This window comes from Cryptotermes secundus, unplaced genomic scaffold (assembly GCF_002891405.2).
Source record: "Cryptotermes secundus unplaced genomic scaffold, Csec_1.0 scaffold91, whole genome shotgun sequence".
Lineage (NCBI taxonomy): Eukaryota > Metazoa > Arthropoda > Insecta > Blattodea > Kalotermitidae > Cryptotermes > Cryptotermes secundus.
The window spans coordinates 662,132-678,315 of NW_019733318.1; the positions used below are offsets into that span (position 1 = coordinate 662,132).

Genomic DNA, 16,184 nt, shown 5'->3' on the forward strand with positions numbered 1-16,184 from the left:
ATCTGTGCGACAGACCACAAGGATCGTCATGTCCTCGGAGAACTACAATGAGGCCTTGGTTCAGTGGAGAAGTGGTGCAAGTGCTCGAAGATTAATATCACTGTAAATCAGATGTGAGCACGGTATCTATTTCATTACATTTAACCGACTGCAATTTTTCTTATATTGAAGGGACGGAATATACAATATTTATAACAAGAAGAGCATTAGAGCTTGATCTTTAATTCATAATAATATGGACATTAGCAAGTTCAGATGCATTGACCTTGATATACACTGACACCAATATTCTGACGTTTTTCAGGGAACCCATTCGCCAAGAAAGTGTGGAAGTGTCTTCATATTGATGACTATTCTCCTGTCCGGGTGTACCGCACGACCTGAAGAATACGACTTCATCATCGTGGGCGGTGGGACAGCGGGGTGCCTACTGGCTGACCGACTGTCCGAAGTCAGCGAGTGGAGTGTGCTCCTGATAGAAGCAGGTGAAGACGAGAACATTATACAGGATATCCCGGCAATAGCTTCAGTGTTCTCCTTGACACCGGCAAACTGGGGTTACAAGACAGAGAAGTCCTCCACAGCGTGTCTCGGCCTGATAGACGGCCGGTGTAACTGGATACGTGGCAAAGTCCTAGGTGGCACTAGTGTTCTCAATTACATGGTGTACACCAGAGGCAACCGAAAGGATTACGACGGTTGGAAGACACAAGGATGTGAAGGTTGGGGATATGACGACGTCTTACCATATTTCCTCCGGTCTGAAAACATGCGCATTCCCACGTTGGCTAACGACAAGAAATATCACTCCACGGAGGGACAGCTGTTTATCACCCGGCCACCATATCACACTCAGATTGCTTCCGACTTCGTTGAAGCAGGTCCTCAAGCTGGCTACCAAGACATTGACTACAATGCCGCAACTCAAATAGGTTTCTCCTTCCTGCAGGCAACCATGAAGAACGGAGAGCGGATGAGTTCGAATCGTGCGTTCTTGAAACCTGCAAGACAGAGGAAGAACCTGCACGTTGTCAACAGGAGCCTCGTCACCAAAATCCTTATTGACCCGCAAAATAAAACGGCTTACGGTGTAGAATATAAATATCTTGGGATATTTAAGACGGAAGCTGTTGCCAGGAAGGAAGTGATTCTGTCTGCAGGAGCCATAAACTCTCCACAGCTTTTAATGCTGTCAGGGATCGGCCCTAAAGAACATCTTCAGAAAGTGGGGGTTCCTGTGATACAGGACCTAAGAGTTGGCTTCAACCTACAGGATCACATTTCACTTGGAACTCTTTTCTTCACTGCAAACTCCTCGGTCACTGCGAGATTTGACAATATTCCTGGTGATGCTGTCAGTCTTCTTCAATACCTCTTCACCAGGAATGGGACACTTACAATGCCAGGAGCCATTGAAGCACTAGCCTTCCTGGATATAGATGACAGCGACGGTCTTCCAGAGATAGAATTAATTTTTGCAGGAACTACTGTGGCATCACTTTTGCCTGTTTGGTTTGCCTGGGGCGGAAAACTTGAAATATATGCCCCTTACATGTCTTTAGCAATTCAAAATGCTTTCAGCATATTTCCCATTCTTCTGCACCCTAAGAGTCGCGGCTGGTTGACCCTCAAGGACAAAAACCCCGAAACGAAACCTCTTTTGTACCACAATTATCTGACTGAAAAGCAGGATGTGGAAATCCTCGTAAAGGGAATCAAACGAGCTATCCAACTAATCGACACCGAAGCCTTTCAGAGGCATGGTGTAAAACTGTACACGGTGCCGCTACCCCCGTGCAAGAGTCACGAGTTCGGCTCTGATGCATACTGGGAATGTTCGATAAGATACATGACGTTCACCGTGTGGCACCAATGTGGAACATGCAAAATGGGCCCTGACTCCGACCCCGATGCCGTCGTGGATCCTCAGTTAAAGGTGCGAGGAATTCGGCACCTCCGCGTCGTGGACACTTCCATCATACCCGTCATTCCGGCGGCTCACTTGACTGCTCCAGCTTACATGATTGCTGAAAAAGCAGCTGATATGATCAAGCAGGAATGGAAGGCTAACGCATGAATTCCAAATACTGACAGTTCAGCGAGGAAGGCAACTAAATAATATTCTGAAAATGAAGATGTTTTCCTACGTTTGTGAACAAGTATTGCCGGTGATGGAGATATTGAGCTGTGCTACAATTTTGGAAATCCTTCCCTTGTTGATGCTGCTGACTTTGTGAAGAAACCTCACCGAATTTATTCGCAGTAAAGACATGAAACTTAGCTTTCAAGTTTTTTTTTTTTCATCGTTGATAAATATCATTATTTCGACCATTCTTGGTAAGGTGAATTAAACAAGCATAATTTTTTTGTAACTTACGTTTGGTGTGGGACTTGCAATGAACACTTTGCTCTTTTCTGTAAATGCACCAAGTCATAATGCAATACCTCAGGTTGCCTACATAACACTTGCTTCATCAACACACAAATATCAGACATGGAACTTCGTATCTAGTTCTGTCAAATATCTGTGGCTCCTGATACAGTAACAAATCTAAGAATGTACAATATTTGTCTGCAATTTCTTCACTTTTGGTTCATGTAACAGATGCTCCTACTTCATCTTCCCGTCGCTGTGACAAAGCAACAGGCGTATCACCATCTAGGGAGTTTTGTATGTTAACCACATGTTTAGTGTCCTTGCTGGTATTTTGGTACATTTGATACTGAGTGTGTACTATGATATATATGTCTTAATTCATTATATAAACTTCAGATACACTGTATATTCTTATGCAAATAAATGTTTTAATCTGTCTGGCATTAACCAAACCCATTTAAGAAATTTGGTCTTAGAAACTTATAGCAAACCACCTAGTAAACACGTTACCCGTCTGTCGTTCAAACAAGTCCATGTGTCCACAGCATTATGTAATGCTCAAGAAAGGTTATGCACTGGATCTCATTCACGGAATTCAGTGCTACCAGAATACCTTAGTCCATGAAGCAGAACAGGATGAGTTTACCTGGAAACAGGTGTCCCTTTCTTTAGCACAGACTCTATTAAACAGTTGACCTCCGTATCCTTGCACATTCACAGAATATTTATTGGCGGATCATGTAGCTTAACATTCTAACCAATCCATCCGGGACACATGACAGCAGGTAATGTCCAACTTTATAAGTCCAATAAAATAACTCAAAATTCATAACATTTATCCTGTTGCTCTACGTACATTTTATTTCATCGTCTACATGCAACGTGTTATAATTTTCTGTTCTCGTTTTCTCTTTTTTGTCATTACATATGTCTTCCTAGCTGACCGTCATCACCAGCATACTGAGAATCAATTCAAATACCAACAAAAGTATCAAATAGAAAATAATACACACACTGAAAACAATATTAGAACATAATTTCTTCAGCTCGAAAAGAAATACTACAAACAGATTTTTTTTCTTAAAGACTCCCAATTTTATTGTGCAATCTGTAGTATACGTTCAGCATAATGATATAGCAGTTGAGGTGGCTTGCGGATATACGCTCATTAGCGATGATCCATGGGCTATTGGTCGGAGACCAAATTGGCGAATGGGAAGAATTAGCTAGGATTTACATAATAGATTTAGAGCTACGTATACTGAAATCTGTTAGGCAGGTCGAAGGGGTGGTGTTTCTTCATTCTGCGAATTGATGGCGGCCTCGTGAGGCGGGATGCAAGGAGGTTGGGGTGTTTGCTGAGACGGGCGTTATATCTGGTGCTGAGACGACTAATTTCTTCTTTTACTGTTGGAATCTGAAGGTCACGGCTGATGATAGCGTTGGAAACATACCATGGGGCATCTGTTATCAGGCGGAGAACCTTTGATTGGAAGCGCTACAGTATTGCTTTGTTAGAGATGGAGGCAGAACCCCATAGATGGATACCATAAGTCCAGACTGGTTTCAGGATAATCTTGTAGATGAGTAGCTTGTTGCTGAGGTTGAGAGTGGATCTACGTCCTAGTAGCCAGTTGAATTTGAAAAGTAAGAGTCTTAGTTGCTTCCTCTTGGTGAAGATGTGATTGGTCCATGTGAGGTGATTGTCTAGGTGGAGTCCGAGGTATTTAACGTTTGATGCTTGGGGAAGAGATATTTTATTAATATATACTGGAGGACAGGGGAGTCTATGATTAGAGAAGGTGACATGAACGGACTTAAATTCATTGGCTTTCAGGCGCCAAATAGAGAGCCAGTTTTGAATGGAATTGAGAATTGTTTGAAGGATAAGGGAGGCGGTGACTGGGTTTGAGTCGGTTGCAAGTAATGCTGTGTCATCGGCAAAGGTTGCGATAGTGGTATTGATAGAGGTTGGGATGTCAGAGGTGTAGAGGAGGTAAAGGAGGGGGCCGAGGACGCTTCCTTTGGGGGACACCTGCATGAATCGGGAAAAGGTCAGAATAATTGTTGTCTACTTTGACACGGAAGTGTCTGTTAGATAACTAGGATTTGAGGAGTAGGAAGTAATTGAGGGGGAGAAACCGCCGCAGTTTGCACAAAAGGCCAGTATGCCAGACCTTATCGAAAGCTTGTGTTATGTCGAGGAAAGCTGCCGAGCAATACTGTTTAGTTTCTAGTGCTTCATGAATTTTGTTTACTATTCTGTGGGCTTGGTGGATGGTAGAGTGTCTTTGGCGAAATCCAAATTGTTGATCGGGGAGAATGTGAAGGGATTCGACTATAGAGAGTAGTCGATGGGAGAGGAGTTTCTCAAAGACTTTGGACAAAATGGGGAGAAGACTTATTGGGCGATAGGAGGTAGGGAGATGATGGGATTTACCAGGTTTAGGAATTAGGATTATTTGCGCAACTTTCCAATGGTCGGGAAAGAATCAGACACGGAGGGAAGCGTTGATAAAATGAGTGAGGTGTTCGATGCAGATTGGGGGTAGTTCTTGGAGGATTTTTCCAGTGATGAGGTCGTAGCCAGGAGAAGTTTTGTTGTTAAGTTTGATTATTGTTGATTGAATTTCTGATTGCCTGAAGGGTGGAGGAGTTGGGTCGAGTTGGTATGGAGAGAATAAGGAAGATACAAGTGAGGTTTCTTCTTCAGGGGAGGTGTTAGAGGGGTGAGGGTTGAAACAGTTGACAGGTGGGTGGCAAAGGTGTGAGCTTTTTCAACGTTGGAGCGTGCCCAGGAGCCTTGAGGAGTAATGATGGGGGTAGAAGGAAGAGAAGTGTGTTTGATTTTCTTGGTGGCTTTCCAGAGAGAATAGTCGGATGAGGCTGCGGGGGAGAGACGTTCCAGATAATACTGACAGTGGAGGTTGTTGTGATCAGAGATAAGTTGCTTTAGGTCTCGAGAGGCTTTGTTTAGAAGTGATTTGGTGATTGGTGAGCGGAAGCGGAGCCAAGCTTTGCGTAGTCGTTTTATCAAGTAGTTTTTGTTTGATTGTGAGGGGGAAACTAACGGTTTGAGGGGCAGGAGGGGATTCTGGAGTGGATGACCAGGCTGCTCTTTGAATTAGAGTAGTGAGGTTGTGGACTGCAGATTCTATGTCATCGGTAGTTTTAAGTGGTATATTTAGGGAAAGTTGTTCAGAGATGAGGAATCGGAAGTAGTCCCAGTTTGTGTTTTTGTTGAAGAGGCTGGGTTGTGGAGCACGAGAAATTGTTTCAAAGGATAATGAAATGAGGATGGGCGTGTGATCTGAAGAGAGATCGAAACAGGATTTGGCAGATAGGAGGGTGGGAGGAATGCCTTTGAAGACGCAGAAGTCGACCAGATCGGGCAGCTTGTTGTGGTCCGAGGGCCAGTATGTGGGTTCTCCGGTGGAAAGGTGGTCTAATTGTAGGAGCTCTATGGTTTTTAGGACTACGCGTCCGCGCGGCGATATGAGGCGGGAGCCCCAGATCGTATGCTTAGCGTTGTAGTCTCCTCCCGTTAGGAAGCGGGGACCAAGAGATGAGTAGAGGGATGAGAGGTGGTCTTGAGTGATAGTGTGCTTAGGAGGTAAGTAGACGGCTGATATTGCAAGGGGTCCAGAGGGTCCGTCAAGAGCAATGCTGGTTGCTTGGAGGTGTGCATGACAGTGGGGATTGAGGGGGTAGTGTGGAAGGGTAGATTTTATTAATATAGCTGTACCACCGCGGGCTGTTCCAGATGGGTGATTTGTATGGTAGGTGTAGTAATTAGGGATGCGGAAGTGACTTTTGGTAGTGAAGTGGGATTCAGAGATGAGGAGGACATCTATGTTGTGAGTGAGAAGGAACATTTGTAGTTCGTTTTTGTGTTGGCTTAGACCATTGGCATTCCAGACGGCTATGAGAAGGGAAGGGAGCATTACGTCAGCTTGGATATGACCGTAGTGAGGAGGGATAGCAGGGTTGATAGTTGGTCGAATAGGCCTTTCATTAGAGATTTCAGTTCAAGGATGTCATTGTTGGAGGAGGAGGATGAGGGAAGAGGTTGGGAGGGTGAGGGACACGATAGCGAGTGTGAGTCGTTACCTACGGGAGTAGGGGAGGGGAGATTTTGCTTGGTGGCTTGGGCGTAGGAGATATTGGGAAGTGTTGGAGTGGTGCGCTTAGGGAGAGTTGGGGGGGAATAGGACTTAGGACGGAGGGACGGGTAGGTTTTCTGCTGAAGTTCCTTGTATATTTGACAGCCTTTGTAATTGGCCGGATGATTGCCATTGCAGAGTACGCAACGGACATCATTAGATTTTTCCTTCCGTAAGCAGAGGGAAGTGAGATGGGGGCCGGCGCATTTTACGCATCTGGGTTTTTGGTGGCAAAAGTTTTTCGTGTGACCGTAACGTTGACATTTTGTGCATTGCGGGATGTCTCTTTTGGGGTTAGGGGCTTCAAATGAGATCCTGCATTGCTGAAGGTATTCTATGCTGAAAATGTCTTTGTTGTTGGGGGCAGGCTTTAGGTCAACAAAGAACATAGGAAGAGGATGCTTTGTGAGGCGATGTTTGATATTGTGAATGTTAGTTGCAGTGTGGCCTAGCTTCTCTAGTTCTGACTGGATGTCTGATGGATTGATAGAGTAGTGAAGATTTTTAAGGACTACACGATAGGAGCGATCTTCTTTTGGTTTAAAGGTGTGAAAGGTGGTATTCTTTTCCGCGAGGACTTTGACTATTGATCTGTATGCATCCGGGGAAGTGGGTTGAATGCGGACTTGGTTTTGGGCAAGGGCTTTGATTTCATATTGTTTTGGGGTGGTCTGATCAAGTAGTTGAAGAGGGGGGGGGATGACAGTGACATCACTTACATAAATGGGAGGAGGTTTAGGGATAGGTTCAGTATAAGATGATGAATTTGGCTCCATAGATTCATCGGAGGAAAGAGCTGTGAAGCGGTTTTGGGTAAGGGTGGGGTTCAACCAGTGTGAGTCGTCTTTATGAAGCTTTGCCTTACGTGAGGAGTCTTCTTGAGGCTTGAGTCCTCTTTTGGCGGAAACCTTTGTCCAGGAGTTGGTTCCCTGGAGAGGGGGTTGGTCCATTGTTGAAGCCGGTGAGGTGGTTGTCAGCTTTGGAGTGGTTGGTTCTATGATTGTGACTAGTAGTACTTGCGTAGCTGGATAGTTGAGTAGGCTTTTTTATGTTGTGAAACGCTTGAGGCGTTAAGATCGTAGAGAATGTTTCTACACAGGCACAACTGAATTGAAGTTTGAGTCACTGTACCGAGCGCAGCACCGAACGCACGTCTGCACCGCACGGCAGTAAGCAAGAGAATGACAAACACATGGAGTAGTTAGTTAGTTAGTTATTAGAGAGGGTGGGTTTCACCATGCACTTAGACCTGTAGTGGTCCATTGTGCTTCCCTCTATGATTTCTACCAGCCTCAATATCCTGCCGGTATTCGTGCTTACCATCAGTCCCGCCCAGCCAGCGAGACCGGCTCTACTGGCTGAGAAGTATCTATAATGCTTTCCCCATCTACCGGAGGTATTAGAGACTGCTGTTGGGCGGAAAACGTCCGCAATTTTGCTCAGTGACCTCCTTTGGAGGTATGAGGTTCTCTTGCGTGCCGTAAAGCTACGACACGGGACCCACGGCTTAAAGTCCCTCCCGGAGGACTTGTTCCCTGAATTTTTCCGACCTTAAAAATGCGACGACTTCTGCCGGGTATTTGAACCCGCATACTACGAGTCACGAGGTGGGAACGTTACCTCTAGACTGCGGAGGCCGCTAACAGTTGGAGTAACTATGGACGCTCCAACATCAGCAATTATATGTAAAGCGTACATGCAAAACCACGAACACAAACAAATATACACAATATTAATAAAACATCAAATAATCGGATGTACTCAATGGCATTCCAAAAGAAACAAAACAAACACAAACATACACAAGAAAGAAACACTGGCCGATTTCATTGAGCAGCAACCGACCATGAAAGTTGCCATTGCAAACTTAAAGCCGACATAAACAGTGACTCCTGCCATCAACATGAGCATAAAGCGTCAAGTATCAACCACTTAGTAAACAGATTAAACGTGTACCAATAAAAAGAAGCAAAAGAGAAAGAACTAAACATTATAAAAACACACCGCATAAAAACAATTATAACATGAAAAAATTACAAATTCTATGGGACCAAACTAAGTAGGTGCCTGCTATCCTTTTCACCAGAAGACGGAATTAGATCCGGTGATTGATATGACTCTTTCTAACGGACCCAACTGAGTAGGAGCATCCCCGCCTTTTCATTTGAGGGCGGAAACTGATCCAACGATTGAGCTTAGATTTTTCTAAGATATCCACCTGACGATCTATCGGACTACTCCTTAGCTGGGAAAGGGAATGCTATATTTTCGGCTGAAATAATAAATGATTTACAATGTCGAGACAGAAAGCTATTCAGAATTTAACACACAATATTCGGCACCATTTAGAAATGTGTTACAAGGACATGTGTTACACATGGGCAAATGCTCTAATTATAGGTTTCTTAGCGCCCATATCGTGGTTCATTTTGATAATGATGAAGACAAAATTAAGAGGTACTGAAAATTCAGAGAAAAAATTATCTTTATGTCCGTAATTTAACATTATTAGAATGCGTTTTAGGGAGGGAACCTCTTTCTTATCTGCTGCAGTGGCCTTCGATTATAAACATGCAGGAAAGAAAACGATAACAAATGGGGGCGGTGGAACTAATTGTTACTGCTTATAAACTTCTTCATCCTGCGGTGTTCACTTGCTTCAACGTTCTCTCGAAGTCGGACTAGTCAGAGATGAATCCAAAAGGAATTCAGGTAAATATTGAAGTTTTTCACGTTTGGGTTTATATCTTAGAATTGATTGTTTTGAATTTTAGAATAAACTGTAAATAATCAAATAAGAGTTATCTGGAAGTTATCGACTATGAACCAATATATGGGACCGTTCATGAATTTCCCTGGAAGGACACAGGAATCGAATAGTTTAGTCCTTGTCCGGTACGAGAGTGGAATCAGGCAAATCTGGAATATAAAGCGGTAACCAATATCCTACTTTCAGAAGAACTGGAACGGCTTCCTTTTCTGAACTTTCGTGATATCTCCTTATTCTCATGATTGTCATTCTACTGATTCAATCTGTTGAAGTGTGACATGGCGAATAGCAAATTCTATCAAAAGAATTTGAATGCTGATGACTCTCAGTCAATTTCACTCACAAAATCTGTGTAGATAACTCAGAGTCTGAAGCCTTGATAGCTTAGTAGGTGTGTAACGACGTGCTACCTGCTGGACGGCCAGGGTTCAAATCTCCTGAGAGGCAAATGACTTCCTTATCTACAACGTCCCGACGGGTTGCGGGCCCAAGCAACCTCCTATAAGGGAGGTGTCGGAATTTAAATGAGCATGGGCATGAATCTAGCGCTGAGTTCGAGAATGAGAGAGATGTATCTGCACTCCTACATGCGTCTTCATGATTTGGTTCCTAAGCAGTTAAACGCGGAATTGATTTCGCCTTTTATCTGACTTTTGGAATTTTTTGTCCCGTCTTTGTGCAACGCCATTCACTATTGTGTCTTCGTATTCCACCATGTTTCGACCTAACTGGCCATCTTCAGGTGTACAAGTTGTTATGTTAAGGATTCTGCTGCTAACTGTAATGTTTTATTTCCTCCTACTGTGGTTGCCTCTGGTTGTTTTCTGAAGGTAAACCACGTAAACACAATACCTGAGTCTGGGTCTCGTTTTACGACCGACGGTCAGTCGACCAGTCTGTCTTGGCATAAAGCACCCATCTGGGGCTTGCGGCCAGACTTTTATTACTCTTTGACAGTTACGGTCTTGTTCTTTTTTTCTGGGCGTCCTCTCTGACGAGAGGATGGGTCTGTCTTTTGTATATGCTGCTGACCCTTGCCAGCGCAGTCTATCTCCGGTCCGAGTCCCTTGAGACTCGCAGCCATATTTTACTGCCTCAGATTTGATACTTCCCTTTTCGTTGTCTCCTACTACTCGCAGGGTCACGGTGGAGGTATTCAAACCCGCCTCCACAGGGGTGTTCACTTAACGTTTTACACTACATATTTCGACCGATATGGTAATCATCAGGTGTTAAAAATTATGGTTGAGGAAACTGGTGTCTTCTGTATCGTTCCTTAAGGTTGTTAATATTGTGACGTGCTATATGACGTCCATCGCTGTGCAATGGCTGCAACGGGAACGCATACTTCCGCTACAACGAATACATGGAAAGTGTTGAGTTCTCACAGGGACGAATTGAATGGGAACAGCCCGTTGCGTGGGAATATCTGTGACAACGAATTTTTGAATCAGCGGGAATAATGTATTCCCGCGGTAACAAGCATAGAACACGTGAAAATGAACACGGGGAGAAGGTACTCTCTATTCCGTCCAGGACCAGGTTATAAAAATCCAGCTTCGAAGGGACCAGACAGTTTTACAGTTTACAGTTGAGTTTGAATTGAGTTTGTAATGAGTTTGTATTCGGCTCAAGCAGGAAGATCGATTAGACAAGGAGCCAAGACACTTGACGGAGGATAGCAGTGCAAGTGAACATCCGCAGACGTTAGAAGTGATAATGACTGTACTCGCTTGTGTAAAAGTGAGTGTTCAACAGACATATTCGCCAAATCCGAGACCTGCGTGATTTATTTGTTGCGTCACATAGCCAACACGCGACAATATACAATAATAATTATTATTATTATTTAACTTGCAAATGGGGTTTTACTCGGTATTACAATAAGACAGAACACAAAAATAACACACATTACACAAAATAACACACACGCTCAAACAAAATGCAAACATAAAAAACTAAACAAACAATAAAGGAGACACTACACACAGTGAGTACAATGCAGTGTTCTATGGATTGTCCAGTAATATGCATAGTAAAAATGGACCGAACAATTCAAACAGATACAAAGAACACACACAAGCAATTAGAAGTACAAACGGCAACTCAGGATATTCGAATCATATAGTAAATACTGAACACTCATATAGGAGTACAACTGACACTATGAAGGTTATAAAAATAGAGGAAAAAGGAAAATGTTTATACGATACTAGAAAAATGACATATAAAATGAGTAAAGATGGATTACACATGAATGATACATACATCGACACCTATAACCCAATATTCGATGTAATATAAGAATTAAACAACAGTTAGGAACATAAATACGTTATGAAAGATAGAACAACCTATCTCTGGAAGCATTCGAGAACAATATACGCAGCACAACACACAACGAGAAAGAACACAACCCAACAACTCAAACTCATATTCGCACCGAGGGGACATATGCATTCGAGAACAAGACACGCAGCACAACACAGAACAAGAGAGAACACAACCCACCAACTCAAAACTCATATCCACATCGAGGGAATTATGCTTTCGAGAACAAGACATGCAACACAACACACAGCGAGAGAGAACACAACACTCCAACCCAACTCATTTCCCCGTCGAGGGAAATATACGTTCGAGAACAAGATACTCAGCACAACACACAAGGAGAAAGAAGGCAACCCACCAACTCAAACTCATATCCGCATCGAGAGGACCTATGCATTCGAGAACAAGACACACAGCGCTACACGCAACAAGAGAGAACACAACCCACCAACTCAAAATCATATCCGCATCTAGGGAACAGGTGTTGTGCCCTGAAGGCCGACTCCCGGTAACACGTTAAAAATAGTATTTAATTTTTTTATTTTAGGGGAAAATGTTGGCTAGAATAGAATAAGTATTTTGGGAAATACTAGTAAGACGTATGAAAGAGAATGTAGAGAAGGGTTAAGAAACATCAAAGAATTTCTACGTATGGAGTTAGACGAACGTTGGTCCGTGAAGCGGGGATGTCCTGTCAGCATAATGACGTTGAAGGTATGTCGAAATGCTAGCTCTACAAAATGTACAGGGTTTGTCCGAAAAGTAATGTCATTGAGTCGATTAAAACATTTATGGATTAGATCGGTACAACACATTAAAAGGCTTCAAAATATTCTCCTTCTGAATCGATACATCGCTTCCAGCGAGACTTCCAGGCATCGAAGGCGTCATGGTAGGCCTCCTTCGTAATGTCCTTTAGAGCCTTGGTGCAAGCCTCTTTGACTTTGTCAACTGTCCCAAAATGATGTCCTTTCATGGTACTTTTCAAGTGCGGAAACAAAAAGAAGTCTGTCAGGACTGTCAGGACTGTAAGGCGGCTGGGGAACCATTGGCACCTTTGAATCAGTCAGGAAGCGGGTCACGAGGAAGGCGGTGTGAGCTGGCGCATTGTCATGGTGAACTTTCCAGTCGTCAGCGATGTCGGGCCGGATGAGATAAACCTTTCGTTTGAGTCTCTTTAGCACTTCCACGTAGACTTTGGCGTTGATGGTTGTACCATGTGGTACAAACTCACATTTTCGTCGGTGGTGCTTGTTGATAGCCATCCAGCGCGGGCTTCATCGTCGACCTCTTCACGGCTTTCTAAAAGGACCTTGTGCCACCGGTAGACCTGACATTCCGACAATCATCACCGAAGGCCGTCTTTATCATGGGAAAACTTTCCACTGCAGACTTGCCAAATTTCACTCAAAACTTGATGGCAGTCCTTTGTTCCCAGGAGCGCTGCATTGCGGCTTGCACGGGAGACAAAAACGAGTTTCACGGAAAAGCCTTTCGTCACTCTCAGGAAGTTCGGAGACGACTAAGCGACCGCGCGTTCATAAGCTGACTTCCCCCTCCACCGATCCCAACCGGTCTGAGCGCACTGCGACATATAGTCACTTCACAATAAAATCACTGACATTACTTTTCGGACAAACCCTGTACACTTGAATGATAGGGGAACGTTTGGAGGTAAAAGTGCTTAGCTAAATGGACTAGCTGTAAGGGGGCGTGTCCACCCCCAAGGATCCCAGCCAACGGAGCAAGCCACCTTGGGACAAAACGTCACTGTAGGCGGACTTGCACCCTCCGGAAAAGTAATAAGTTAGCAAAAATAAAGGTACATAACGAGGGGAGTAAATTAGTAACGGGACTATTCAAACAGTAGATTTAGGCAGTTGTAGCCGAAGGTTATGCTGGAAGAAGCATCGACTGGATGCTGGGAAACTCCATCCGTCTGCAGTCTCAACGCAAAGTAAGTGGAACTACTCTTAACGGCATTCTATTTAATTGTGATATTGTTAAAGTGTAACTCCTCCAATGGGACACGAGTTAGGAACGTTACGACAAGTGTACAGGGCGTAAGAGTGACTCATAGGAGGGATGCAGAGGTAGACATGTGTAATATAGAGACTGCAAAGGGTGTGTCTAGATGCAGGGAAGATCGCTGCAGGGATGTGTAAAGATATGTATGCAGGGGATGAGAGAGGTGTAGTGGAGATCAATGGATGAGTAGAATAGGGAAAAGAGGAGACTAGCGACCCGCAACTGGGTGGAAGGAAGGCAAAGATGAGGTTCAAAGAATCGCCTAGAAAGGTGTAATATGTAATCCGACACCAGTCGGCTCTCTATAATGTACATAGCTGTATACTGATTGTCTATAACCAATATAGGGTAGCATAGGCTGAGAATGTGGATTTCTGTTAATGTTATTTCCTCCCTTACCACATTTCGCATCTGCGCCATCCTGACAACCTCTGTGAACTGAACGCACCTAGCCAATGAAGCAACGGCCGTGGAGGTAATTTAACCGTTTTCTGAGCCCCACCCCCTGTTACGGCAGTACAATATGCATTCGAGAATAAGACACACAACACAACACGCAACAAGAGAGAACACAACCCACCAACTCAAGCCGCATCAAGGGAACATATGCATTTGAGAATAAGACACGCAATACAACAGGCAACAGGAGAGAACACAACCCACCAACCCAAACTCATATTCGCATCTAGGAAACATATGCATTCGAGAACAAGACACGCAGCCCAACACGCAAGAAGAGAGGAAATTTCTTACATTAAACCTTGGGATTTACCGAATTGTATTGCCAGATATATAGACGTAGGGGGAAAATTGTGAATTCAAAATGTAGGATAAAAATTAGAAAATATAGGGAGACCTGGGAAAATCAAGTAGAAAGGATGTAGAGAAATATGTTAAAAAATTAAATTGTATACTTCTCACTGCAGAAGTCGGGATAGCTCAGTCGGAATAGCGACTGGCTACGGGCTGTACGACCGAGGGGTCGGAGTTCGAGACCCGGTAAGGTCAAGAATGTTTCTTATCCACGTCGTCCAGAACGATTCTGAGGTCCACCCAACCTCCTATCCAATGGATACCGGGACATTTTCCACGGAGGTAAAGCGGTCGCGGCGTGAAGCTACCCACTCACCTCCAGCTTGTGTGGAGGTTAGGCAAATTCGGATCTATACATCGAATCCTCCATACGGCTTCATGGCGTGTTTTTAGAAAATGAAGTAGCACAAGGACAGCTTGACTTTAGACACTGAAAACAACGAAATCGGGTGAAGATTTCAGGTTAGGTCCGAGCATTTTCGAGTTCGTCACGGAATGTATTGAGCTTGAGGCTTCCACCGCTTTCAACCCTGGAGATGTATCTCCTTGTGGTCATTATATAGGCAGTTGCGTGGGCTATGGAAGATCATAAATATTTCTCATTCGCTCCGAGAATCGAATCCCTGTCCATCTCTATGCCCCAGACAATACTGTGCTGCGAAGGCAAGTCCAAATTATGCAACACTTCTGATCCTATGAGCTGATAAAGCGTGTTCAAACAGAGAACTGTTCTTTGCATTTATTCCTAGAGGAATCGGCTTATGCCTGATCTCTGTCTAAAACACGGGGTCACCACAGGAGTTAGAAAGTTCAACTGGTACAAGAAATGGAGGTAGAGGAAGACAAAATTTTGTGTTTGTGAAGACATTGCACATCAGTCTGTTCAGTCTATCCCCCCCCCCCCCAAAAAAAATAATCAGTCACAGATATGTACCTCATCGGCACTGGAACCAGCGACCTTCCGCCTTGTACCATAGTGCCTCTCAACTAACTACGCTACCGCGGGCCCCAGAATTAATCCAAAATTATCTAAACATAAATGTACGTGTATTTGAAAAAAGGCAAGCCATTCTTATGAAGTTCTAACTCTCGAATGGGTCGGAAAAGAAACATTAATTTTCTGTCTAAGTAAATAGACAACTTGGTACGATTCAATCGGACTGATATGGAAAACTTTTATAGTCAGTCTGCAACGGCTGTATGACGAGATTGAATGAAGTTGACTTACACGTAGACAAGGGGAAGTATCACTTCACATGGCAATTTTCAGTCGTCGAACACTTAACAAAATACAAACCCAAGATTTCATTTAACAGAATGGAAATGTGAGGTTAAAGGAAGTTTTCTTCTAACCATTCTTTATGGGTCGAAAAAATTCCGCATGTACACGTATTTGCAATTATACTGTGGGATGTCGTATGAATGAGACAGCCACTAGTTGAACTGTCCTATAGGATTTATAGCAGCTGCACAGTATACACAGATGGATAATAACAATAGTGAACTGCTTGAACACTGAACTGGTGTTGTAGAACGGTAGAACTAGACTGTCACTCTAACTCAGTGTATCTTCTTATGTAGCCTGGAGTCGGACATATAGAAAACGGTTCCGTAATAGGTACTGCTGTTGCCAGATACCGTGTGTACAAGTTCCCTAGCAACCGTTGTTTACTCGCTTTTGCCTAGCAACCGTTGTTTACTC

General features: G+C 43.8%; 2 protein-coding genes across 2 annotated transcripts in view; both read left to right on the forward strand.

Moving 5' to 3' along the window:
* The first annotated feature begins 346 nt into the window (after positions 1-346).
* LOC111867876 (glucose dehydrogenase [FAD, quinone]) lies at positions 347-2,077 on the forward strand. The gene has a single exon (XM_023858079.1). It carries the CDS (start codon positions 347-349, stop codon positions 2,075-2,077), a length of 1,731 nt encoding a protein of 576 aa, XP_023713847.1.
* A 7,059-nt stretch (positions 2,078-9,136) lies between these two features.
* The window catches only part of LOC111867877 (glucose dehydrogenase [FAD, quinone]), a 17,283-nt gene continuing 10,235 nt past the window's right edge, over positions 9,137-16,184 (forward strand). The window contains exon 1 of the mRNA XM_033752847.1: positions 9,137-9,252. Coding sequence (XP_033608738.1) covers positions 9,232-9,252 — 21 coding nt within the window. The 5' untranslated portion in view covers positions 9,137-9,231. The remainder of the gene's footprint in view (positions 9,253-16,184) is intronic.

What these genes read in the sequence shown, in the direction of transcription:
- LOC111867876 (XM_023858079.1), top strand. Translation starts at nt 347, where the DNA reads ATGACTATTCTCCTGTCCGGGTGTACCGCACGACCTGAAGAATACGAC.